The following is a 26317-nucleotide window of genomic DNA, read 5'->3' on the forward strand; positions in this document are numbered from 1 at the left end:
CACTCCTGGGGTGGGGGGCAGAGGCCCCATCAGCTGGGTCCAGTCCCCTGCTGGCACAGGCGCTGAGTCAGGCTTGGTAGGGGAAGGAGGAGAGAACTTAGCCAGTGCCTCCCTCCTCCCCTCTCGCCCTGAGTCATCTGGAGGCAACAGAAACAAACAGAGCTTATGTGCCAGGTAATTGTGAGACTCAGTTTGTCTAATTATAGTTCACTTTGTCTTTCAGCCAGTGGAATAAAAACAGTATCTGAAGTCTTTCAGCTCTTCCCCTTTGGGTCAGCATCCCAGCCTGACACACTACATTTGCAGAACGTGCTAATAAGGGCGGGTTTTCAGCTCTCTCTCCTGTGGGTCGTTTACCAGCTGTGCCCCAAAGAGAAACACCTGTATGCTCCGCGCTAGATCCTTTTGAGAATGAAGTGGTGTGCTGTTGACAATGACACCAGGACAGTGGGCCTGAAGTAGGGCACATGGTCACCGAGTTATAGACAAGATGCCTGCCTGCGATTGGAAGGAATGGTGGAGTGGTTGTTTACGAAGGCTTCTCATGCGGAGTGGGTTGCTGGTGGATGAAGCGCCTCTGTTTCCAGCCATAACTTTGCATCATTCAGTGACCGTAAGAATGATCCACTACCTGTTTCTGCAATTTCCACTCATTTTCTGTCAGTGGCTGAGCCTCCCAGGATGTGTGTCTGTGTCTTATTGTTTTCTTTTTCTTTCCTCCAGAGATCCTGCGGATAATTCAGCTGGACCTAGACCTGAAGTACAAGACCAACATCCGGGAATTGTTTGAGGAGTTTGACAATTTCCTGCCAGGCGCCGTCATTGGCATAGCAAGAGAGATGCAGCCAGTATACAGGTATGTGGCAGCTGTAGGGGACGTGGCCTCCAGGACCCTCTCCACCCCTTGTCCCCTTCCCCTCTCCCGCTACCCACTTCAGACTGGGATTTATCGGTAGACAGTCTTTCTACACATAATCTCTTAGAGACACATTTGTACTTACTGCCTGTCGTCAACAGTGCGGGCAGGTGGGGCCGCTCCAAAGCCGTAGATGCTGCCTCGTTCTTTTTGGGGAGTGTGTGACATTTTTCTTGTAGAAAGGGAAGCTGTTTTGGTTGTTGGTTGTGGTTAAGCTCAGAATTTTAAAATCTTGGGCTTTGCCTTACAGAGGGAGGTATCAGGATATGGCTTTAACTTGCCGGTCTGATGATGAACTAGGTTTTCTTGGCCTCTCGGTCACCAGTGACCGCTCCTCTGTTGAAGCAGAGTCTCAGTGTCTTGTAAGGAGGCAAAGGCAGCACAGCTCTGGAACACAGGTTGGCGTTCCCCGCTCACGGTGAAGAACGCATTCTGCGTCGTGCACGGCTTCATTGTCAAGCAAGCGTCGTAGAGAAACCCCAGCGTCTGCGAACCGGGAGACATGTTCAAGAATATCCATTGCAGCACTGTGCGTGGTAGCCAAAAACTGAGAATGACTTAAATGCCACAGATAGCAGAATGGATAAATAAAATACCTTCATCCGAGTGAGTCCTACACAAAACCAAAAATGAGCACGTGGTGCCTACGCACACTGCTAGGCAAAACTAAACTGTAATCTTCAGGGATGCGTACCATGTGGCCCAAATTATAAGGAAAACCAAGGAAATGCTGATCCCCAAAGCCAGCACGGCGTTCCCTCTGGAGAGGGGGGGGTGGGGGAGGGGTGGGGAGCAGGACGTGGGCGGAGGTTGCCTCTGGAGTGCCTCAGTGTGGTGTCAGTCCTCTGCCACGGGGGCCGTGCGCGGGGTTGCGCGTCGTCCTGTGTGTGTACTATACATCTTACAGTTGAAACAAAGGAGAGGAGAGGCAAAAGCACGTACAAGTTTTCGTTAAAACTAGACCCATGGTTCTGGATCCAGAGAGTTCCAGGTCACTGACTGATCCTCCTCTGGGCAGAGCCAGAGCACCCCCAGAACCAAGCTGCCTGGAGCGGGGATTTCACCGTCCCCTGGGCTGGCCCGCTCTTTGTTCTCTGCGCATCCCCTCCCGCTGGCTCCCTGTGGACATTCTTGGAGCCATGCCGCCTTTGGAGAGCTGCAGAGCACAGGCGACTGGTGACCCAAGAGCCCGTGCTTCCCCTAAAAGAGAGGGGAAGAGTGACAGCCTGCTTGCTTGTGGTTATTTGCAACACGCAGATCACATAACAGGAAATTCCTGCGAGGCCTCTGAGAGGGCTGATAACCCCTGGGCCTTGTGGGCTGTTCGCCCTGACGTCATCCTCTCCCACGGTGCCCCCCACCCCCGCCCCATCACAAAGCAGGGCCTAGTACTCGGGGAGGCTTTGGGCAAACACTTGCCACTTCCAGCTCCTAGCAGCCTCCGGGCCTCATTCCCTCACCTTCGCGCAAGGTGTATCTTATGTCAGTGGTTCTCAATTTCACAACTGGAGGCGCTGGAAAGGAGCACTGAACTGAGAGTCCAAAGTCCTGTGTGCTCATCCCTGTGCACAGGGCCTGGGTTCCCCCATCTGAGAACAGGAGCAGTTGTGCTCCTAGACTTCCCGCCCCTGGCTCTGGCACTGTGATCCCTCTCTCCTGCCCCTCACCATTTCCTCAGTGTCTTTCCTCAGTCCTGAGGCTGCCTGTCTGCTGCGGGGGCGGGGTGGGGGGGGCTCCTCACTGCTCAGTAGGGGCCAGGGTCTCCTGGATACTTGTACCAGGCTCATTTAAAAAAAAATTTTTTTTTTAACGTTTATTTATTTTTCACACAGAAAGAGACAGAGCATGAACTGGGGAGGGGCAGAGAGAGAGGGAGACACAGAATCTGAAACAGGCTCCAGGCTCTGAGCTGTCAGCACAGAGCCCGACACGGGGCTGGAACTCACGGACCATGAGATCATGACCTGAGCCGAAGTCGGACGCTTAACCGACCGAGCCACCCAGGTGCCCCACCAGGCTCATTTTTAAATGCAGTCAGAGCAGTGATACCTTCAAGGCCTGATCTGGAATCTTCTCATATAATATACATGGAAACGTGATCACATTTATATCGTTTTGGCCAGAATTTATGTTTTTTGTAGATCTAGGATTTTATTAACCGTGAAACTTAAATCAATTTAATTGTCTGGACTTCTCAAAAGAAATCTCGGAGAGATTTTAGATCCAAAACAAAATTGAATTTTTCTCACCTTCGGAGTCTTTAATTATCTGAGGAAAATCAGACCTCTGTGGCTGGGCTGCTGAAAGAGGCCCAAACTGCCCTGTCCTTAGGGCTCGTGCACTCAAATCAGCAGAAATGAAAACTCCTTTTGGTGCTCCCACCTTCCCCTTCCATTCCTCCCCAGCTGAAATGTTTATAAAGCCTCTAATAATTAAGTCTGCAAACGGCTGTCCTGCACGAATGTGCGCCCTACTGGCTCTGGGTAATTGCCTCTGAATATTTGCAGTCTCGTGCTGGGGCTGGGAATGGCTTGGTGCTGGCTGGGTGTGAGGGGTGGGGGGTGGAGTGTGGATTTTTTTTTTTTTTTTTTTTTTTTTTGCTGTCTTCCACAAGAAAACTGGAGACTCCACTGCCCCCAAAGAGCAAGTGTTAGTTGTTTGCGCCTTTGGAGCCTGTGCCTGGGTGTGTGTGCTTGTGGGGAGGGAGTGGGAGAAGAAAGGGGGGAATGGAAGGGCGGCGAGTGAACCGCGTCCACGCAAGGACGGATGGAACTGGGCCCTTCCCCTGGGCAGGCAGCCTCAGCCCCACTTGTCTGGACTTGGCCGTCACCCACCCCTGTGGGCACTTGCCACTTCCCTAGCCCTCCTCCAGGAACGAGGAGGTGGTGGGAGTTCCCACAACCACGTGGCCTCCCCAAGTAGCAGAGTGTGAGGTGGGCAAGGTTTTTGCCATAAGCAAAATCAGCTAGCGTCTATGAAAAGAAAGGAAAATTTAGAAACGAAACAGCACAAAAGCAAAACTGGACTGATTAACCAAGTATGTTTTTGATCTGGAAATTCACTAAGCAGAAATAAATTTGGATCTCCTCAACTGTGTTATTTTTATAGTCACTTGTCTGACAGTTACTGTACTTCAAAAGGGCACATCTTAAGTCATTTTTATGGTTGTTTCCCCTCTATTGTGTGCCATGAACGTTAGAAGCTTGGAGGAGAGGGGAGGGAAATGTATTTCTCACTGTTCATTTGACAAATAGCTGTTTTGTTTTGTTTTGTTTTTCAGTTCTCCCGCTGCCCCAAATATACATTAACCCCACCATGTGTTCTGGAAAATGATGGATTGTGGGATGCTAGGATGGGGGTAGAGGAACCTTTTCCTCCAGGGTCCCCGTCAGGATTCTGTTGAGTCAGATGTTCCATGACCCTTCTCACCTGAAAGTTGGGGAGTCGTGGCCATTTTGGGTGGAACAGTCCTGCCCTGACCCTTTCCCTGACTCTTTGTCAAAAGAACTAGACTGCCGGACAGGTCCTCATGGGTGATGTGTTTAGTTGGGATACATGGCCAAAAGGAGGGAAGAGGCTTTTGCTTTCTCTGTCAACAGAATGGTCTCTGTAAATAGACAACTGTATTTTGCAAATATGTGTTAGTCCAGGATGCCATTTTGAATGTGCTTCCTGATGAATGTATTCGAAGAGTAAAGAAAACTGTTGGACCCTCTTTATGTACAGCCCATAAAAATTACAAGTGGGTATCAGCAGGCAGAGCCGCTTGACGTGGAAGAAAAAGAAAAAGCATTCGGGTTATACTCAGAAGCTCTGGATTATAGTCCCTGCCTTTCATGAATTACCCACGTGATGCTTTGCAAGCTACTGGATGCTCTGACCCTCTGTTTTGTTTTCAATCAGTAAGTAGGGATACGTATATCTCCAGAATTACCAAAAACTCAGATGGAACAACATGCATGGAAGTTTCTGGAGTGAGAGAGGCCCTCAGTCAAGGGCACTTGCTCACCCTCCTCCCTCAGTCCTCACCACGCCTTTGTGTGTTTTCTTTTCAAAACGATTTCTTCTACGGGATACCCTCGCTCTACCCCACCCCTACCATGCAGGGATACTAGTTAAAACACACGACACTCACTTAAGTTGGATTTCAGATAAACAAATAATTGTCTTCTGTACGTATGCCCCAAATATTGCATGGGGACATACGTACACAAAACAACTATTTGTTGTTTATATGAAATTTAAATTAACTGGATGCCCTGTTTTTTGTTTGTTTGCTTGTTTGTTTCGCTAAACCTGGCGGCTCTACCCCTACCCAAGAGTGAGAACCTTCTCCTTTTAGCAGAAGGGGGTGATCTGGCTTTTCCACACAATCCTCGAGTGAGCAGGAACAAAGTGTTACAGGAGTGGGAGCTTGTGAGGAAAACAGGGTGAGTAAGTGAGGGATGGAAGGAGGCAGCTCTCAAAGTCTCCGTGAGGCACCAGGCCTGAGGTCACCACTCCACAGGAGTTAGAGGCCTGCTTGTGATTTGGGCCCTTTGGGGAGGTCACTGGAACTAGGAGGCCTGGCAGTGGTTCCTGCTGAGCTTGGAATGAGTGTATGAGAGAGAGAGACACAGAGAATGTATGTGAGAGAGAATGTGTGTGTGTGTGTGTGTGTGAGAGAGAGAGAGAGAGAGAGAGAGAGACAGATAATATGTGTGTGAGAGAGAGAATGTGTCTGACAGAATGTGTGTGAGAGAGAGTGAGACAAAAACAATGTGTGTGTGAGAATGTGTACGACAGAGAGAGAGAGAGAGAGAGAGAGAGAGAGAGAGAGTGTGTGTGTGTGTGTGTGTGTGTGTGTGTGTGTAGCTGGGGTCACAGCCCTTGGTTATGGTCTTTCTGTCTTGGAGCTGGCCACCTGAGGAGCTGATGAATGGGAGCTTTGTTGGTGGGGGCCACTGGCTTCCGGTTCATTCTCTGTTGGCTCCACAGGCCAGCTGTGTGCTTGTTTGAGCCCAAACCCACCATGAGATGGAAGCAGCAGGCTAATCCTGTCAGCTGCTGATAAGGCACCACTAAGCAGGAATTTGCTTTTGTGTTAAGTATTTTAATAGCGTCCACTCTTTCACCTTTTTAGGTCACATGGTTTTAATTGATAGCATCTGTGCCAGCCTCACCTCCTTCCAGATGCTGGAGTGGAAATGTCCAGTTAATCTGCAGGCTGCCTTATCCCATTCCTAGGACTGGTGAAGGGCTCTCAGGGGAGCTGGGGAGGAAGTGAAGACTTAGCACAGAGGTAGCACAGAGGTAGGAGAGGAGGATGTGGAATGGCCCCACCTGTGCCTCTCATAGCTGTGTGACCTTGGGCAAGTCTCTTGGCTTCTCTGAGCTTCAGTTTCTATAGCTGAGAAATGGGGATTATAGCACTGTATAATACTACCTATGGCGGAGTTGAATGGCAGGTTAAATCAGTCAGTATATTTATAGTGCCTGGCATGGAGTAGCACTCCCTAGTGGTCCTGGGAGTTTTATCCAGTTCTAGCTTAGCCAGCTAGAACTAGTTGTGTGACCCAAAGGAAGTCCCTTAACTTCTGAGCTTCAGTATCCTTATGCGTAAAATTGGAGCAGCTGATAACTTAGCATAATTAGTGCTAATATTTTGGCTTCTCAGCATCTAAACTCCCTTCCTGTGTTTGAGGAATTCCCTGCCGTGTAAGCCATCCCCACCTTTCTGGAAGACAAAGGGGCTGATACTTTATTTCCTGGACTCCTAGCTGGGATGTTGGTACTGGCTTCCCCTCCTTCCCTGCCTCCCCTGAGGAAATCAGTCCTATGAATTTAGTATCTATGCAGGCACGTCTTTATACTTTTACTGTATACTCTAAACAATACAGGCTATTTGCAAAACAGAACAGTGTTGCAAGAAGTCAACTAGTCCACAACGAAGGAGGGAAGTTTTAGTATGCCTCTGTGGGAATCCGAGAGCTCAGACGGGGAGGTGTGCACACAGAAGATGCAGTTGTGGTTGCAGCGGGGAAGCAGGGCAGGTACCCCAGTCCCTGCTTCCCAGTGTGAGCCTGGCGGCCTCTTTCCCCTGCCCGGGTATTTCAGTGCCCTGCAGAGGGCGAACTGCTGGCCACACCCCCTGTTTCTGAACTCAGCCCATGCCTCTAGCCCTGAGCGCTAACAAGGTTTGTGTTCCGTTTCTTCTCCTGGAGATATTCATCTTGTTTTTTAACCCTACTACGTCTTTTCCCATGCTGCACTCCTCAAATTAGAAAAAAAATCATTATATAAAAATATTTTCATTAAAAATTCAAGAAGTATGTGAGGACTATTTTTCCAGAAATTTTCTACAAATTTATCAACATGTATGTGTGTGTGTATCCGTTGACTCATATACTTTATATACCCTTGTGCATCGTTTTTATTTTTTTGTTCACTTACCAGTATATCTTGGCCATCCTTATACCTAACTCAGTATTCCTATATGAAGCGTTGCTAGTCTCCCAGCATATATGCATATATACCTATATACGTATGCATATATACATACGTATGTATGTATGTATGTACATATGCATACGTATATAGGTATATATGTATGTGTGTGTGTGTGTATGTTTGTGTTTTTGTTTTTTGCTTTTCACTTAGGAAAACTTCCAAAATATACAAAAGTAGACAGAATCATGTAGGATGCTGGGTGCTTCAATGTTACAACATTCAAGGAGCCTCAATAATTATTAGCCCTCAGCCAGTCTTGTTTCATCTCTACTCCCAGCCACCTCTCCACTTCTGCCTTCGTTGCTTTCTCTGTTATTTTGAAACAAATCCCAGACAGCCTACCATTGCATCTGTAAATGTTATTTTTAATCTTTTTTTTTTTTTTTTTTTTTAAAGCATCCTATCTGCCATTGCTGGGTCTGGAGCTGAGGAGGGTTGTGTGAACTCATAGTGGCATTTTGTCTTCAGGTTCCTCAGTCTGAAATCAGTTTGTTTGAGGGAGGGAGATGGACAGACCCGTCTCTCACATCTAGCCACCCAGCATTTTCCATCTCTCTCCAGATTGTCTTGTGTCAGGATGTTACTGTACTACTTCTGTCTGGAAGGGTTTACGCCGATATAAATAAATCCAGGTCCTCTGTTCAGTAGGCGTCAAGCCCTGCTTTGTAAGAGAGTGCCACCACCACCATCATTACAGGTAGTAGCCTCTCTTCTTCCCTCAGACACCTGAAAATGAATTTCTTGGTTCTTGTGTGTGTGTGTGTGTGTGTGTGTGTGTGTGTGTGTTTTTAAAGTAACCAAGACTGGGGCGCCTGGGTGGCGCATTCGGTTAAGCGTCTGACTTCAGCCAGGTCACGATCTCGCGGTCCGTGAGTTCGAGCCCCGCGTCAGGCTCTGGGCTGATGGCTCAGAGCCTGGAGCCTGTTTCCGATTCTGTGTCTCCCTCTCTCTCTGCCCCTCCCCCGTTCATGCTCTGTCTCTCTCTGTCCCAAAAATAAATAAACGTTGAAAAAATAAATAAATAAATAAAGTAACCAAGATTGAACCTGTCAGTTTCTATTACGGTTCAATCTGAGTAACAGAGAAAAAAAGCTGCCACCTTAGACAGCAGTGCCTGATAAAGAAGCTGAGTGTTTCTTCACTCCCTGGGAGTCGGCAGGCTGGACTCTTTGGCATAGCCCATGGGATCTGGAGGCTGTGATGGAGGCCCGGAATTCCTAATCAAAGGGGAGGGAGATACCTGCCCCATGCTAGAGATAAAAATACCTACTCTGAGGCGGTTATTTTTTAATCACACCATTGGGAACATGTGTTTTAAAGGGAAAAAGACGCATGCAGAAGCACTGAAGCGGAATTGTGTTTCCTCTGTGACGGCTGTGCCCTGCTGGGTGAGCTGTGAGTGTCCAATGCCCGCTGAAGGCCGTGGGAGACAGGCTGCCAAAGATGTTGTGTGCAGGCTAAGATGACGTCCTGGTTGAACATGGGAGGGGCTTCCCTTCTCTGAAAGCACACCCGCTTTCTCAGGTTTTTTTTTTTTTTTTTGCATTACCAGAACTTGTTCCTTTTTGCCACATAAACATCTCGTTGAGAGATCCTCATTTGCAATCCAGGCAGCAAAAAAGACTGATCTATAAGCATCTTCTTGGGGGGAAAAAAGCAAAATAGCATATTTGAATCACAGTGGCATATGTAGAAGAGGGACTTTCTGTGACAGGCAGCATGTGGAAAATGTGGAAAGGACTGACTTAGGCATGACTGGCTGTGTGTGAGGGGAATTACAGTATGGCTCCATGGCCACTTTGGGTACACGTGTCAGTTGCATGCCTGCCTTCCTGCAGGTGACCGAAGTGAAATGGATATTCAGCCCCCATTCCCCTGCCTCCGGTTAGCTGCAGAATTAGCCATTACAGAAATGTCAAGTTTTTACTGGATTTGAGTTTGAAATGAACACCTTACCTCCTGCTCCTGCATTGGGTGATTTCTTTAAATGTGTCATTTACTATTGACCGTAGAGAACCCCTATGATCTTCCGTTTAGAAGTAGCAGAATTGACCCTAGTATCAAGGAGCTGCCCATAGGAACGTTTATGATCCAGGGACCCAGCCTTCCTAAATGTCTCTGTCTTTGAGAATTTTCTATCATTTGTAAAAGAGGAAGCTTTTTAGGAACCAGAATTGCTTTTTGTATAATAATTTGCCTTTTGGTCCTGGCTGCTGTAGATGAGCACTCATTATGAAGCTGCTGGTCCTGACGGACTTTCAGAAATATGAAGTCCTCGAGATGCTCCTGGGGCCTCATTACTGTCAGTCAGTGTGGTGTAAGGTCCTGGTGCATTTGACTACTTCTTTGGTTCCACTTGATTCCCTGTAAGGAAACACTGCCACCCTTAATAAAATGACACCTAGTATCTGCGCAGTGTATAAGCAGGGGAAACCCTTCCCCTGACTCTAGGACCATCTTACCTGGTTTGACCCAAGTATCATGAATTTGGAACCGTAAAGAAGGCAATATAATCCTAGCACTCTACGTGTCTTGGCAGCAAATGAGATTTTCATGTTCTTCATGTAACTGTAGTTCCTTGGTTTTCAGCTTTCAGGGAGCCTGGGAAGTAGTTTCTAAGCAAGGTAAGGACATAAAGATGAATCGTTTTTTAGAAGGAATAACTAGAGCAGGGGAGAGGCATCTCCATTTTTTCTGCTTGTTCCTTCCTGCCAAAATGTCATCAGGGTTTGAGAAGATAATGGTGTGATCGTGGTCATTCAGGCCACCTCTCTACTCACTCGTGCCTCACATTCTTTCAGCTGCTGTCAAAGGTTAAAGGCATCCTACAGATGAGCAGGCCATATGCTTTTGTATAAACGGAGTGGAGACAGTCATGGTCTCTGAGTCCCCAGGAGACAGAAATGGCTTGCCAGAACCTGGGAGGGATTTGTGGGTGAAATGCTGTATCTGGATTGCATGTGACCAGCTGCATATACAGGTGCCCCCCGCCCCATCACCTGCACAGAACAGACCAGAGGAGCCTCAGTCTCCAGTCCACACACCGTATCATATTCAAGACCATATGGAGGTGAGCAGTTTTATAAAAAAGTGTAAAATGAGAAGATATCAGGTAGGCTCTCAAAAGGGGATCATCCAGTGAATGCAGTATATTGTCACAGGCACAAGAAGAGGCCATCTGAAACTCAGGATACAGGCTGTAGCAGTTTAATTTCAGGTAAATGCCTCCAGGAGATAATACAAGTATTTGAAGATTTAAAAACGGATTGTGAAAGAAAAGGAAAGAAAAAGTTCACTGGGGCAAAAACTGACCAAATGCTTCTACAAGTTTGGCCTGGACCTTCCAAAGACTTTGGTTACTGGTCCTTGGATGCTGATGGCGAGTTTTGGGTACTTAAACTTTGTTTTTATCAAGGGTTTTCTCCTATCACTTGAAGTAGTTAATTTTTATTGGTAATTCAAAATTCCATCAGATGTTTTTCTCTCACTAGCCTCAGACTTACCTAATAGTAAAGTGTCAAGGCCAAGCATAATTCTGGTCCAGAAATATAATTTTGGAAGAAAATAAAAAGATCCCCAGACTTAGCATTTATCAGAACTAGCAACTACTTTTAACTTTACTGTGTATTAGAACATCTTTAAACTACTCTCAGTGTCTGAAGATGCTTTTAGGAGATTGAAGGTCTAGACAGGGTGGAAAGGAGGGAGAGAAACCAAAGGGAAGAGGCAAGGAGACAGGAGAGGCCTGGGAGCCATGTGGCTGCCATACATTCACTGCCTCACCTCACCTTCTGTTTGTTCAGTGCTGCCTCGTGAACGAGCCAGGGCAGGGCTGGACCCACGGAGACACCAACCCCCCACCCTTGCTCCCTGCTCAGGCGTGGTAGTAAGGACATTGCGAATGACGTGCAGAGCGGCCTCTTTGACGGCCCATCTGGAGACCCTTCTCCCTGCTCTGCAAGGCACAAACAGTTGTATTTCTCCTGGATGATTAATGGCGTTTCCTTCTGTGCAACGAATTAGATGCCCTTTTCTTCATTTGATTAATAGAAAATTGAGAGCCAAACTTGTGGTATATCTGTGTCAGGCCTGTGGCTCTTTATAGGATGCATTTTGGCATCTTTGCGAGCTAAGAGAAATTCCTTCTGGAAGAAAATTGGGGATGAAATTTAAAGGAAGGAAGAGAAGGAGGGAAGGGAGATGTGTGCAGTCTGAATTAGGCCCTACCACTTAAGATTTCATTTTCTAGATCTGCCTGACTGTGGTAAGTAAAGGTAAACATCATGAGAAGTAGTTCTGGGAGGAAGTACGGGTGGGGTGACCATTTAATTTCACCATCAGGTTATTGTTTAAACGAGAACACTTGGAGTGTAGAAAGGGGATGCTGTTAACAGTCACACTAGAACAAGTGTAAACCAGCAGTGTCCTGGGCCACCCGAGGACATGTCATCACCCTGAGCTGGAGGTGCAGAGCAGGGAAGGGTGGAGGGCAGAGGACTGGCAGGGGCTGGGGCCGGGCAAGGTGGCTCTGAAAGGCTGAGGCCCCTGGGGCCTGAGATACTTCCGGGGTGGGTATCTGGGCCTGTCATCTGTTAGAACCAGGAAGGGGGCTGTCGAATCATTCTTGGGCTGCCTGGAGCCCAAAGCCTCCAGAGCCAGGAGCTTGCTTCAGATTCTGTGTCTCCCTCTCTCTGTCCCTGCCCCTCCCCTGCTCATGCTGTCTCTCTCAAAAATAAATAAACTTTAAAAAAAAAAGAACAACTTATGTATGTATGTATGTATGTATGTAGGTGTGTGTGTGTGTGTGTGTGTGTGTGTTTAAAAGAACACATTGCTGAGACTGTGTCCAACACGAAATGAAACAAAGCCAAGTGAACAGTCTGAGGACGAGATGAGGAGCTTCCGAGAGGCAGAAGATGGTGTGAAGTGTGGAGGGCCCCTGTGTCAGAATGAGCAATGAAAAGGAAGCAAGGTCTGGCGGTACCTCTAAGTTAAGGAAGTGCAGCCACAGACAATTTTATAGGGGCTTCTATAGGGTGCTCCGGCCCTCAGCTGCAGTGGGGACAGCTCTCCAGACTCTTGAGAGCAGACCCCATGGCTTACCAACCGAGACTGGCATGGAGTAGAAGGGCCCTCAACAAATGCCTGTAGAATTCTTAAGAGTGGAGCTGTTAGTCACCAAGTTAGCTTGGATAAGCTCAGATGTGCTAACGTGAGGGGACAAGGGCCACCTCCCCCAAACACCCCGAACTGAGGCCCAGCTCATGTTAACTGTCTTCTTCATCTTGCCAATTCCAGGGCCAGGCCACAGGGGCAAATCCTCAATGGGGGTCTGAGTTTCCAATTCCATTCCCCTCCCAGAGGTGGGCTGGGCTGGGCTGGGCTGCCTCCACCTACAGCTGTAGGCTGATTTCTCCCAGACAGGCCCCCCGCCAGCTTCTGGAGGTTCTGCTCCAGACGTAAGCATAGGTAACATTTTCTGGAGCCCTACACCCTTGCCCGGGGAGGAGAGCTCTCCCTGCAGAAGGTGGCTTTAGGCCCTCTGGAGCGCACAAAAGCACACGAGTCGGCCTTTTGCAGTCACAGGCTGAAGGGGCGCAGCCCTGGTCAAGCTCTGACATGAAGTTAATGGCCACTAAAGGCAGCTCTTGGGAATTTCTGAGACCAGCCAGAAATCAATGGTGAAAACAAAGCATTTACACTCCCGAGAGGCAGTGGCCTCACCTCCACTTCTTTCCCTTGATTCCTTCTGCATGGAATTACGGCCAAATCCCACTGGTGAGCTCTCAAAAGTAGCAAATTAATCTCTACATGGTGTTAACACCACCCTGCAGAGAAAGCCTAATCTCCCCATTTGACACGGGGCCAAATTACAGCTCGTGGGCTACCACGGACTACCAGGAGATGTGGCGGGCAGGCGTGGTAAGATGCATTTATAGTCACGGGGTGCTTTACTCTTCACCTTGAAAGTCCAGTCGAAGGCCAGATGGCAGCCCAATAAACCTTTTTTTTTTAAAGGTTTATTTATTTTTGAGAGAGAGAGCATGAGCAGGGGAGGGGCAGGGACAGAGAGAGGGAGACACAGAATCTGAAGCAAGCTCCAGGCTCTGAGCTGTCAGCATAGAGCCTGACGCAGGGCTAGAACTCATGAACTGCGAGATCAAAGATTGGAACCAAAGTCGGACGCTTAATTGACTGAGCCACCCAGGCGCCCCTCAGCAATGCGTTTTCCACAGTCAAGGCACACCCTACCCTGTCCGCATCCTCAAATTAACTGACAAGACTTCACTCTCTCATACTTTTTTGAGCACTTATTCTGTGCCAGGCATTGTGCCAGTTCTAAAGACCACCTGCTCCTTAGCGCACCACTCAGGGACCTCTGCAATCTGCCCTCCCTCGGCTCCCACCTTTCACCTTCTCCCACCAGCTCCCCTGTACCTTTTGTTTCAGCTGCACCGAACCCCCAGCTGTCTCCCAGACAGGTGCTCATTCACACATGTGGCCTGGGGGTATGCTGTCCCTTCTGCCTAGGGTGCTCTCCCTCCACCCTGCCCTTCTGTTTGCCCTACTCATCCTTTGAGGCCCAGTGAGAGGCCACCATTTCTAGAAAGCCTCTGAAGGCTTCCTTGTTCCTAGCCATAACCCCTGCTCCTCAGCACTGACTGCCCTGAGATCATTCAATAGGTCGTGACTTAGAGGACAGATGCTTCCTATGTGTGTGTTTCTCCCCAGCAGGGTTCTGCATCCTTTGGGGACAGGGCTTTTGACAATAAAGACAATAAAAGACAATAAAATACTGTCTTTTCCATCCCAGCCTCACAAGTGAAGCCTGGAGCCTTGAACTGGAGCCCTTCCTCCAGCCGTCACCAAGCTCTAGTTTTCTAAGAACAGCTTGGGATTTTAAGGCATGGTTATTTTTAAATAATGGCATGAAGGATCAAGAGGAAGTAGGGGGAACTGGCCTGTACCCATAGGGATAAAGCCCAGTCATTTAGTTTTCTGGGAATATACATGCCCTTCTTTCACCCTGCAGGTAGACTAGAATGTTGGGAAATTAATCTTGAAATCGAAGGTGGGTTGACTCCTGGTTCCACCACTTACCGGCCATATTATTTTGCATAACATATTTAAACCTTTTAAAGCTTTAGTTTCCTCATCTGTGGAATGGAGGTTGCCTCCAGCATATTGGTTATAAATTGACCTCTGTTGCCCCCTTCATGGCATATTCGAGATACGTAACTCACATGTCACGATGCAGGCAGAAAGGCTGCATTTGCCCTCCTGGTGATTCTGAAGCTGGAGTTTGTACCTTCTCTCTTTCCCCTGTTTGAGAATCACTGGCCTAAGTCCTTGTGGATCCTCAGTAAATAGCTGGGAATGAAATGCTGTCATATACACATTGCACAACACCAGGTACAGAGGGGCTTCATGAGAGTTTTCTGCCCTTTCCCTTTCTCCCTGTTCTACACAACCATATCTTCCCATGGTGCTGGTCAGTTGTGGAAAATATTCCCAGAACACAGAGAGGTTGCCATAGAGCGTTGGTGAGGGGTAGGGTGGGGGGGCAGCTTTAGAAGCCAGAAGGAATTTGTCCTGACTTGGAAAGGGAGTGTGCCGTGCAGGAAGAGGCCGCATCCTGCCTTATATGAAGCTGCCACTGGCTTTCCTCTTCACAGTTTATAGGCCAGTGCATGCCCTTGGCCGTGATGAAAAACATGACTTTGCTTTTCTATTCCGTGGTGCAGAAGACCAATGTGGAAAGCCCAATGGCAAAGGTGTAGAGAGTGGCCAGATAGGAGCCGACTGTGAGTAGTGTTTTATAGATTTTGCAAACTGAAAACAGTTTACAGGGATAGGGCGTCAAGGATTTTTGAAGCACCAGTTTTAAAGCGTTTCAGGCTTCTCCTTGTAATGGGCCTGTCCCTGTGTGTCAGTCCATGGCATGCCACAGAAGTGCTACACCCCTCCATCTGTCTCTGTCCACTTGCTCTTGCCACTTTGGGGCCCCTTCTGTGCCCCACCTTCTCCAAGCCGGTTGATGAGAGCACTTTCTCCACAGCACATGGGCACCACAGCGTGCAGTAATTGTGCGGGATGACCCAGGGCTGCCGCAACTGAGCCTAAGCTTATGGACGGCCTCATGCAACTTGACCGACTTGAAGTCTAATGACTTGCTCTCTAGGGTCTTTTCTTGTTTTGCGAACCTGTCTTCCGAATCCAGACTCTTGTGATTAAGATCTGCCACTTTGTTCCAGAGGCAAAGAATAAGTTATTTACTTTCTTGGGCCTCCACTTGGTCTTTCTTGTCCCAGCGTGACGTCTCCACACCCTTTGACAGACGTGCTGATGGCTGATACCTGAGCATCTCAGGTGTGCCTTGCAGGCTGTGGGCCATTATTTCCCATTTTAGCGTCTTTGCTCTTGCCGGCGGTTAGAACGGTGCTGCATTCCCTTAGGCTTGAACAGTGCTCAACTGTTTACAAACTTTTACATTTGCTCAACCTACTAATTCAGTAAAGGAGGAAGGCAGGTAGTGTTATCCCCATTTTGCCAAAGAGACTGTACTCGTAGGTTAGATTTGCCCAGGGGCGCCTGGGTGGCGCAGTCGGTTAAGCATCCGACTTCAGCCAGGTCACGATCTCGCGGTCTGTGAGTTTGAGCCCCGCGTCAGGCTCTGGGCTGATGGCTCGGAGCCTGGAGCCTGTTTCCAATTCTGTGTCTCCCTCTCTCTCTCTGCACCTCCCCCGTTCATGCTCTGTCTCTCTCTGTCCCAAAAATAAATAAACGTTGAAAAAAAAAAAAAAAAACTTAAAAAAAAAAAAAAAAAAAAAAAAGATTTGCCCAGGGTCACATGGTCAGGACTAGGACTGGGTCCCTGGCCCTAGTGCCCTGCCTGTCCTCCAAGCACCTGCGATCCTAAGTGGATGGTTCCTAGCCCTTGCCTTTATAGTTCCTGAGTTATGAAACAGCCCGGAGAGGTTTTGCGGCTTCATGCTCTGCCATCTCACAGCCCAGGTCACTTAGTCCCCCTTTTCTGGGGATTCATAGAATATGCTTGCGTGTTACAGGCAATCCCAGTCTTTCCGTTAAGACATTGAAGAGCACTCGAGTTCCTGCCTTGGGGTTTGACTCCCATGCAAACTGCCCTCCTACCTCACAGTCCACAGTCACATTTGGGAAAGGCTGGATTTCGTCTCCAACGTGTGCAGGTCCCTCCAGCGGAATGGTTTTATCACTTTTCCTCATAGCACAGTGACGTCCCTGTGATGAGTGTGTAATGAAACAGACTTGTGAGTGTCTGTTCTCAGACTGTTTCTTCAGGTTTTTGATCACTGGGGAACCTTAGTTGTGTACGTTTTAGTGTGAATTGTGTCCAGCCAGGCTATTCAGGGCTTGTATGCCAGAGGGGGAATGGTTTTAGTTATTAGAGGGCATGGGCTTCCTTTTTTTTTTTTCCTCATAGGTCTGCAGCCTGACTTGGATTAAAATTTCTCTTATGGTCATAGAAGTGTTAGAGTAATGGTTTCCTTCCTTCCTTCCTTCCTTCCCATCCATCCATCCATCCATCCATCCATCCATCTGTCCATTCAACATCCCCCTGAGATGATAGGAAACATATACTGTGGATTTCTTTGAATCTGATGAGTTTTGGTATCTACCCCTTAACTTACAGAAATCCTATCCTGCCGTTTATTGCGGAAGCAGCCTATTTCTGCCACAGTGTCTTTCCCATGAGTCTCAGCCTCCTGGTGCTGAGCCTCGGGGCTGGGTTCAGGGCCAGTCTGGGGTCCCCAGGGTGGTATGGAGATGGGCAGTGTGTTATCAGCTCTTGGAAATAGGAACCATCTGCACTTTGCCTCTGTCCTCTTACGGAAATCCTGGACAAGCATTCCTCATCTTTCTGAATAGTTTTGTTCAGTGCGGAGATGGAGAGACAGAGCTGGCTGGCTTCAGTCAAGTCACAATCTCTCTGTCAGCCTTGGTTTCCTTCTTTATAAAATGAGAAGGATGGATTGGAATATCTTTCCTAACCTTAACAGACAGTTACAGATTCTGTGAAAATAATTGCAGAATACCAGAGATAGGAGAGACATCTAGGGGCATCTTTTCTCATTTAAGGGCATCCCTGACTTTCAAGGTCTCAGCTTGATCACCTCTTGCAATGGGGAACTTGTCACTTCCAAAGAAGCCCATTATTTTATTTTTGGACAGGTTCATTGAGATGTTTTTCTGTATATCAAATTTTAACAACCAGGGACACCTGGGGGCTCAGTCGTTTAAGTGTCCGACTTCAACTCAGGTCATAATCTCATGGTTCATCAGTTTGAGTCCCGCGTCAGGCTCTGTGCTGACAGCTCATAGCCTGGAGCCTGCTTCAGATTGTGTGTCTCCCTCTCTCTCTACCCCTCCCCTGCCAACGCTCTGTCTCTGTGTGTGTGTCTCTCTCTCTCTCTCAAAAATAAACAAACATTTAAAAAATTTTTAAAAATTTGAACAATCAGCTTCTCTGTGGTTTTTATCCATTTCCCCCACATCTGTACTCTGGGGCCACATGGAATATGTGTATGTACTCTTCCCCCACAAAAGTCCTTCAGATACTGGGATTTGCAGAGAGGCTCTCATTTCCTTTGAGTCATCTTTTGTGTGGGCTAATAGCCCTTTCCTCACACACACCCCTTCTCCTTCCCCCAAGGAAGGGCATTCCACTTCTGAACGTCAGCAAGTTGGAAGTCTGGGTGGAAGGCTTCCCTCTCGGTGCAGGCACCAAGAGGCAGGAAGAAGAGGCCTCTATGGAGCAAGGCTGTGCATACACACATTTCTTACCTGGGAAGCCAGGGTCCTAGTTCACAGCTTTCCCTGAGTCCCATCCAGCCTCCCGAGGGCTGACCTTGTCCAGTGCAGAGACACAGTGTGTGCAAACTCACAGCAGAACCCAGTCCCCAGCCTTGCCCTGGGCACACAGCTCAGAAGTGAAATGCAGTGATCAGCAGGGGTCATGTTCAGGGTACAGGGACCAGCCCAGTCTTCAGGGTGTCTGGGGCTGTGAGAAGAAGAAAGAGACAGAAGAGGAAAGCTTCTGGACAGCCAGTATCTGTAGGAAATGTTGGAGTGTGTTGGGAGCCACCTGGCGAATCCTCGAAGGCAGTGACTGCCCAGGATGTGGCCACACAGACCACATGCTCCTGCTTTCCCTCCTCGTTTGTCTTCTCCCATCTCCATAGGAAGGAAAAACAGGATGTTCTCTGTGGCTGTGTCATTGCTCCTGGCTGATGGGATGGCTTGGCCATCTCAGACCGCAGAACCACTGTAAGATGGGTGTTAGCAGCTTCTAAGAGGGACACAGAAGATGTGTCAGTCTTTTCCAAACCACGGTGCACCGAAGAGCTGCCCTTTCCTTCTTCCCGACAACCCAGGTGGTGGCCTGTACCTTCTGGGTTTCCTGCCAAGTGTAGGCCATGCATTTTCACATCTGGTGGCTCTAAGGGTCTCTGCTGCCTGGAGCTTCCTGACGGCTGGAGTTCATGACCATGGGGCATCGATCACAGCTTTGGGTGGATTTCTCTACGGCTGCTTTGAGAACATACTGCTTCTATTGTCACCTAAAAATTAAGCTTTTTATTGGAATAAAAATGAATTAAAACCCTAGATGTCTCCAGTGTATACCTAGGATGATCTCCAGGGATTTTGAAAATGGAACTTACCGTGGATTTCTGGTGTAGTGCTGTTGTTCTGTGATGGCTTTCAGGGCCCTTAGAGCCTGGCCTGCTGGGAGGTTCTGGGGAGCAGGGGTCCTAGCACTTGCCAAGAGGAAGGGCCCAGCCTCTTGGCCGGGGGAAGCTGGGTCACTTCCTTCCTGTCTCTCCGAACTGGGCTGAGGGTGACTGACGAGGCAGCAGAGTGGCGAGGTTGCGAGCACGAGCTGGAGTCAGACTGCCTGGGTTTGAATGCCTGCTCGGCTCTTACTGCCTGCATGACCTTGGGCTGCCTGCTTGATCTTACTGTGTGCTGGCTTTCTCTGTAAAACAGAAACTTCCTCACGAGGTTGGGGGTTGTGAGGATTGAATAAGTTAGTATTTGTCAAGTGCCTGGCACAGCATCTGGCACGAATGCTGTGTATGAGTATTTGCAAAATACGTAAAACAGTTGTGCCAAAAGGTACAATGCATCCTGGTAACTGTCCACCAAGAATATGCATCTGAGAGCCTTTTAAACACCAGATCCTCTGCCTGTGCTTGTTTTTCCTAGCCAAGGTGATTGAAATATGGAACATTATCATGTGAGGCTGAACCCGAATTGGCCTGATGCAGGCACGCTCTTTTAGGGTCTGATAGATGCCGATGCTTCTGGGACAACTTTTCCATGTTTGCCTACGTTTCCTTCCTAACTCTTGGACACCTGTTGGATGTGCCAGCGTTTTTCCTTCTTCCTACTTCCTACCCTGGGAGAAAAGTCCTACCCTTCTTTTCCTTCCACAGAGCTGGCAAGGCTGTCCACCTGCAGATGTGGCTGCTGTGACACTAGTGTCATTCATGAATTTTGTGCTCCTCATCAGAGCTTTACAGCCTGGCGGCTGCCTGTTTCTCTAGAACTCAAACAGAAGGCTTGGGTTATAGAAAGTGGCTGCTTGTGTCCTTATTGGCTAGAAAATCCCATTCATCAGAGTATCCAGTTTGAGAGAAACAGAATTATGCATGGAATTAAGCAAATTGAATTAAAATCTTCCTTTAGTTTTTTCAGTGGTAAAATGAGAGTCACATCGTGTGTCTCAGAGAGACGTTTAAAGATCTGAGTAAACCTTAAAGTGCTGCATACGTTTCTAGAAGATCATGTTTATTGCTAGGCTTGAAGCATTCAACTGCATCAGGCTCTCCTGGATGGTGGGAGTCAGCTGCAAATCTCCCAAGTGAACAAATAGTGGGGAGATGTGACATCATTTCTTGACTCTTCAAGTTCTGACATGGTGCATCAGGAAGGCTCATTTGTCATCTCCCCAGTGAAGGCTGATGTTGTTAGTGCCTCCAAAATTTTGTTTTCCTCTGTTGCAGTTTATTTATTTTTTATTTTTTAAAAATCTTTCTTTATTTTTGAGAGAGAGACAGAGCGTGAGCAGGGGAGGGGCAGAGAGAGGAGACACAGAATCTGAAGCAGGCTCCAGGCTCTGAGCTGTCAGCACAGAGCCCAACGCGGGGCTTGAACTCATGAACTGTGAGATCGTGACCTGAGCTGAAGTCGGACGCTCAACCGACTGATCCACCCAGGCGCCCCTCCTCTGTTGCAGTTTAAATTAATCGAGAACAGAAATATACTTTGTAATAAGAAGAAGAAGAATAAGAATTTATACTTAATGACTATATATCATGTGCCAAGCAGTCTTCATAGGGCTTGATGTTTAATTCTGGCTCCATGAAGTTAATACTGTTTCCATGCCCATTTTACAGGTGAGGAAGCAGAGACACAGAAAGGCAAAAACTCATGCCCAGGGTGTCACAACCTGTAAATGGGGAGCCTGAGTTCAAACCTGGGTTCAAACCCACTCCCGATCACTGTGCTGCCCTGTCCCCTGGCTGTGCGTGTTGGTGTTGACAGGCTCCAGGCTTGTCCTTCTCTGTGACTGTCCAGCCCCTACAGAAGGAACACTCTCCTGACACGACTTGACATAGTCACCTGTGAGACTCTCAGTCTGTCTCCTGAGGGCTGGGGGGGGGGGGGGGGGGCGCGGAGAGGGGTCGGCATTTCTCAGAGGATAAGGAAGCATTGGGTCTGGTGACATGGGAGCTGTTCAAACACAGGATTGAGGGCACACATTGGCAGCATAGCCCCTGAGAGTCAGCCGCTCGGCATTTCGGGGTGTACAGGCATCCTCTTCACTAACCCGTAGGGGATGCCGCCCCATTCCCTGGGGGGCCCCAGTGTTGAGCCACGGCTCAGCCCAGCTCAGGGCTGATGCTCTGACCTGGAATATGTGGTCACATGACAGGTGCCAAGGACCTGTGTGACTCATTTACTATCTCTTCCTTACAGTTGAATTGCTGGTGTGTGTTAGTTAGCAAATTCTGGTGGGGGCCCGCTCTGTTGAGGCACCGCTGGGCATTGGGGATTCAGAAAGAATCAGACACAGACCTGCTGCCCCTTGGGGCTACTGAGGTGAAGACAGTGAAGGATTGGGGCAGGAGAGAACGGGGCATCCTGAAGCTGAGATTGTAGGAAGGCCATTCCGTGCAGAAGGAACAGCTGGAGTGAGGCAGAGGCCGGAGAGGGCTGGGTTTAGGACGGAGAAAGGGGGCAGTTTGGCTGGAGCAGGGCTGCACGAGGTGGGAGTGGGGAGTAAGCCTGGAGAGAGAAGTTGAAGCCAGCTGCTTTTAAAGCCTCAGCTGCCCACATCTGCATTCTCCTCTCAGTGTGAGCTGGCCCAGCGGCCTCGTGCATGTTTGGCCCTTTCCGACCTCTCTCTGACCCCCTTCACACCCAGGCCCTACAGACTCAGGGTACAGACATGGCCCCCACAACAGCACCAGGAAGGACCTCAGCCTCTAGCCTCCTGGCCCAACAGCCGGGCTCTGGCCTTGACCTCCATTCCTGAGTTTCTGCTGCCCTGGCTCCATTGGGTTCCTTAGTTGCTTAAGAGTGAGGCCCTGCCAGGCTTCCCCCAGTCTCACCGGCCGGCTTCCAGCATCTTCCTGATGGCCCTCCCAGATGCTGACCGCCTGCCTGGGCTGCTGCTTTATTGCCGCATCCGCTCACTGAGCCCGTTAGGGGAGAGCTGGGAGGGATAGTGTCCCCATTTTACAGAATTTGCCCAAGGTCACAAAACTAGAAAATGGAGGAGCCAGGCCTCAAACATAGTCCAGTATTCTCTTTACTGTGTTGCAGTGTTGTATCCCTTGTGGTGAAAATAGCCTGCTGTGTGTTGGGGCCCTTGGTAAACACTTACTGTAGAGTTTTGTCCTCCACATCCTGCTCTGCCACCCGAGCCCTAACCACCTCGTGCTCAGGGAACGGTCTCCTTGGAAGGAGGTTCTCATTTCTCAGTTCGGACCACTGCTGCACCATTGACCTGTGGCCACAGCAGAGGAAAGAGAGTGGGGAAAATGTCTTCTTACAGGTGGAGTAGAGCTTTCTGAAGACGCGTGCTCTTGCTGCAGCAGATTCAAAGCCATTCTTTGTGACTGTTGATGTGTACATTTTGCTGTAGTTGCAAAAATTGCCATGCTGTAGCCAGCCAAGTGCTATACGTCTAAGCTTGCTCTGGGACAGCTAGCTGCAAAGCCAAGGCCTGCTCTTGCCTGCAGCATGTTGAGGAAAAGTGGGACTGGGACTGAAAACTCCACCTGCCTTGCAGACAGTGAGTCAGAGCTCAGGCCCTGCTGACAGTGGCCTTTGTGTCCCTTTCATGGGTAAAGACTGTGTTTGGAAATGAATGGGGGTGGGGAAGGAGGGGCAGAAGAGACCTACAGCTGGTTCGGATGCTGCTTGTAGGGTGATTGAGCAGCGTGAGGGTTGGCTCTTTGGTACTTTGGTTGCCTGGGACAGAGAGGCTGCTCCTCTCAGTAGTGGAGAAGGACAGGCTGGTGGGACAGGTCAGCATAAGGAAGAACACTTTCTGTGTCCATTTCTGAGGGTGGGCGGCAGGGAAGGGGGCCGGGTGGCATATCTGCAGGGTGGCACCCAAATGTTGCCAGCTGCAGAACTTGCAGGCCTGGCTGTGGTATTGCATTTGCAGGTCCCGAGCTGTGCAGACCCTTGGGGATCCTGCAGCCTTTGAGCCCTGCCCTCCTTCCTTCCTTGTAGCTTGGGAGACAAAGCCACACTTAGTGTGCTGTGAAGGCCCCGTTTGATCTGGCTCCAACCTGATCTTTCAGACCCATTTCTCTCCATTCCCCTCCCTCCCCACACTGAAACTGTATGCACATTGAACCACGTGTGGACATTGGTGCATTTGCTCAGAGTCTCAAAGCTGCTGGCCTTGAGTTCGGTGCCCCAGATTGCCTCTTGCTTCCACCCCCCTCTTCCTGCCTCCAGAGCTTTGCGCATGCTGATTCCTTAGCTTGGATGCCTTTCCCCAACTCCTGCTGTTTGAAATCCTCCTGTTTTATAAGCTGAGCTCAAGCACAGCTACTTCCAGGAGCCCTTCCCCGATCCTCACTCCACCCCCTAAGCTGGAATCACATCTCCCTTTGCCTTTGTTCGCAGAGCTCCTTGCTTATGCCCCGTTCAGGCATTTATTTACTCTTGCTCTGGTGTCTCCACAGCTTGATTGCAAAGTCCTTGAAGGCAAGCAAGGTCCATCCTCATTCATCTCTGTACCTTTCACACTCCCAGCCCCTCCTCACCTAGCAGTTTCTCGAAGACGACAGGCTGCACAGTCCCTGTCTATTGCGTAGAATCATTGTCACCTCAAAGTCAGCTCCAGGATCCTCTCCGAAGGTGCTAGTGGGTGAGTCCTACCTGTTGGTGGGAATGCTGGGGCTGTACCCAGCAGTCCTCATAGAGGGACCCAGAGACCTACCTGGAGCGCCTGGGAATTGAGTGCATTATACTGAGTACGTGCTAGGGCTGGAAGAAAGGCAGGAGAGGTGTACAAATGGCCAAAAAGCACACGAAAAGATGCCCGACCTCCTCCGTCAGCAGGGAAATGCAGCTCACCACCACAGTAAGATGGTACAACCTACTGGCATGGCTGTAACAAGGGACAGGTGGTAACGGCGATGGCGAGGATGTGGAGGAGTGGGAGCCCTCACGCACTGCTGGTAGGAACGTAAAATGGTACGGTCCCTTTGGAAAACAGCCTGGCTGTTCCTCAGAAAGTTAAACACAAGTTACTATACAATGCAGCCATTCTACTCCTAGGTATACACCGAGCAGAACTGAAAATACATGCCCGCCCAAAATCTTGTACGAGAATGTTCATGGTAACGAGAATGTTCATGGTAACGTTAGTCACAATAGCCAACGAGTGGAAACAACCCACATGTCTACTGAGGAATGGATAGATACAATGTGGTATATCCATATAATGGAATATTATTTGGTTATAAAAAGGAGTGAGGTTCTGACACGTGCTACAACCTGGACGAACCTAAAAACGTTATTCTAAGTGAGAGAAGCCAGTCACAAAAGACCACATATTCTATGCTTCCGTTGATATGAAATGTCCAGAACAGGCCCAGATGGTTGCTTAGCACTGGGCAGTTGGGTCTGGGAGGCTTGTGAGGGTGATGGCTAAAAGGCACGGGGTTCCTTTGAGGTGATGACAATGTCCTAAAATTGATTGTGGTGATAGCTGCATAACTCTGAAATACTAAAAACCATTGAATAGGTGAATTGTATGGTAGGTGAGTTATATGTCGATAAAGCTGTTATCCAAAAAAATAAGGGCAAGAGAAGTTATATTGCTGCGGTGTAAGTATACACTTCAACGTGTGTGCTAAAGTCTGTTTTTCACGGAAGGAGACATCTTTTAATGCTATCCCTATCTGCCGGTAGCCCGCCACCTTCCCCCCGCATGGTAGTTTTTCCAGAATGGAAGAAGCATAAGTACTGACAGATCTGTATAAAGTCATTTTTTTTAAGGATGAAGAATTTTATTTCATTTTTATGATTTAGTTGCCCTTTTACTTTCCCAGAGAATTAAAATGACTCAGCCTGCATTTGGATTTCTTTGTTGGCCACCGGGACAAGACAGCTCACTAATCTTTTAGTGTTGGTGGTTGCTTTCCTTCCTTCAGTCGGTCAGTCAGTCAGTCATTCTTTCATAGCAAACATGTGTTGTGTACCAGTGTTTTAGGTTCCAAAGAGACAGAAATAAAAGTTTCTCCTGTCAAGGAACTTACAGTGCAGTGGGGAAAACATTCAAGTATGAAGTAATGGAACCGTATTATAATGGGGGCTCGGCTGACCCATTGGAGAGGCCCTGAACTCAAACAGGGGTAATCAGGGAAGGGTTCAGAAAGAGGTGACTTAGCGGAAGACAAGCAGGAGTTGGCCAGGAAGAAAGAACATTTGGTCAGGATTGCTGCATGGTCAGTATCGGGGTGCTTCGGGGAACTGTGAGAGTTTAATCCAGGGTGCCAAGGGTGGGCAGGGTGAGAATCAGGCACAGAGCGCCTCGTAAGCCACACAAAGCATCTGGACTTATCTTGTAGTGGGTGGGGAGGCTTGGTTTCACTTTCCCTTTTGTAAGGTCAAGTTAGCTGCATGATGGAGATCAGATTGCAGAGGAGTGAAGACATGAATGCCTGGGGTGGGGATGAGGTTTAAGGAGGCGGAAGTGGCAGGAGGATGAGGCCACTCAGGGTTCTGGCTTGGAGAGTGGGCAGGGATGCCTGTTTGTGAGCTAGGAGGCACTGGCAGGTACAGGGGTGTTGGTTGGCCCTATACCTCCCCGGGGGGAGCCACAGCGAGCGACCATTCCTGGACCACGTGCTAGAAAGTGACAGGTGTTCCTGAATCAGCCACCACCCAGCAGCGTGGCCACAAGCAGTCTGCCTTCACTGGCCCTGTCACAGTTCACAGGTCCTCGTGGGCCCTGGGCTCCTGCACGCCAGACTGTTTCACTCCTCTGAACTCCAGGTTCACTAACTGTACAAGGGGCTGGGTTTACTGCTCTTCAAGCTCCCTTCCAGCTCATGCTCTCACGTCCTTCATGGTGGGAGATGATACATCTGCATGGTCACCCCTTTCAATGATTTACACGCGGTCATTTCAGAGGGGCTTCAGAATTTGTTTCTGGTCATCTGTCCGCCGTTAGAGAATTCCAGGAGCATAGCTTTCGGTTTTGGTGTTGTGGCCACCTTCCCACAGCCTTTCTTTCGAGCACAAATCTCTGAACATTTGCATTTACTAGGGAGCCGTGTTGGAAAAGGCTTTTTCTGAATCAGAGGCTCTTCCAGAAGGCGATGCCCATCCCTGTAC

At 48.9% G+C, this 26317-nt stretch overlaps 1 protein-coding gene across 1 annotated transcript in view; it reads left to right on the forward strand.

Annotated features, from left to right (window-relative positions):
- The window catches only part of XXYLT1 (xyloside xylosyltransferase 1), a 169886-nt gene that overhangs the window by 93799 nt on the left and 49770 nt on the right, over positions 1–26317 (forward strand). Inside the window, exon 3 of the mRNA XM_045502545.1 lies at positions 724–856. Coding sequence (XP_045358501.1) covers positions 724–856 — 133 coding nt within the window. The remainder of the gene's footprint in view (positions 1–723; positions 857–26317) is intronic.

Source organism: Leopardus geoffroyi, chromosome C2 (genome assembly GCF_018350155.1).
Source record: "Leopardus geoffroyi isolate Oge1 chromosome C2, O.geoffroyi_Oge1_pat1.0, whole genome shotgun sequence".
NCBI lineage: Eukaryota > Metazoa > Chordata > Mammalia > Carnivora > Felidae > Leopardus > Leopardus geoffroyi.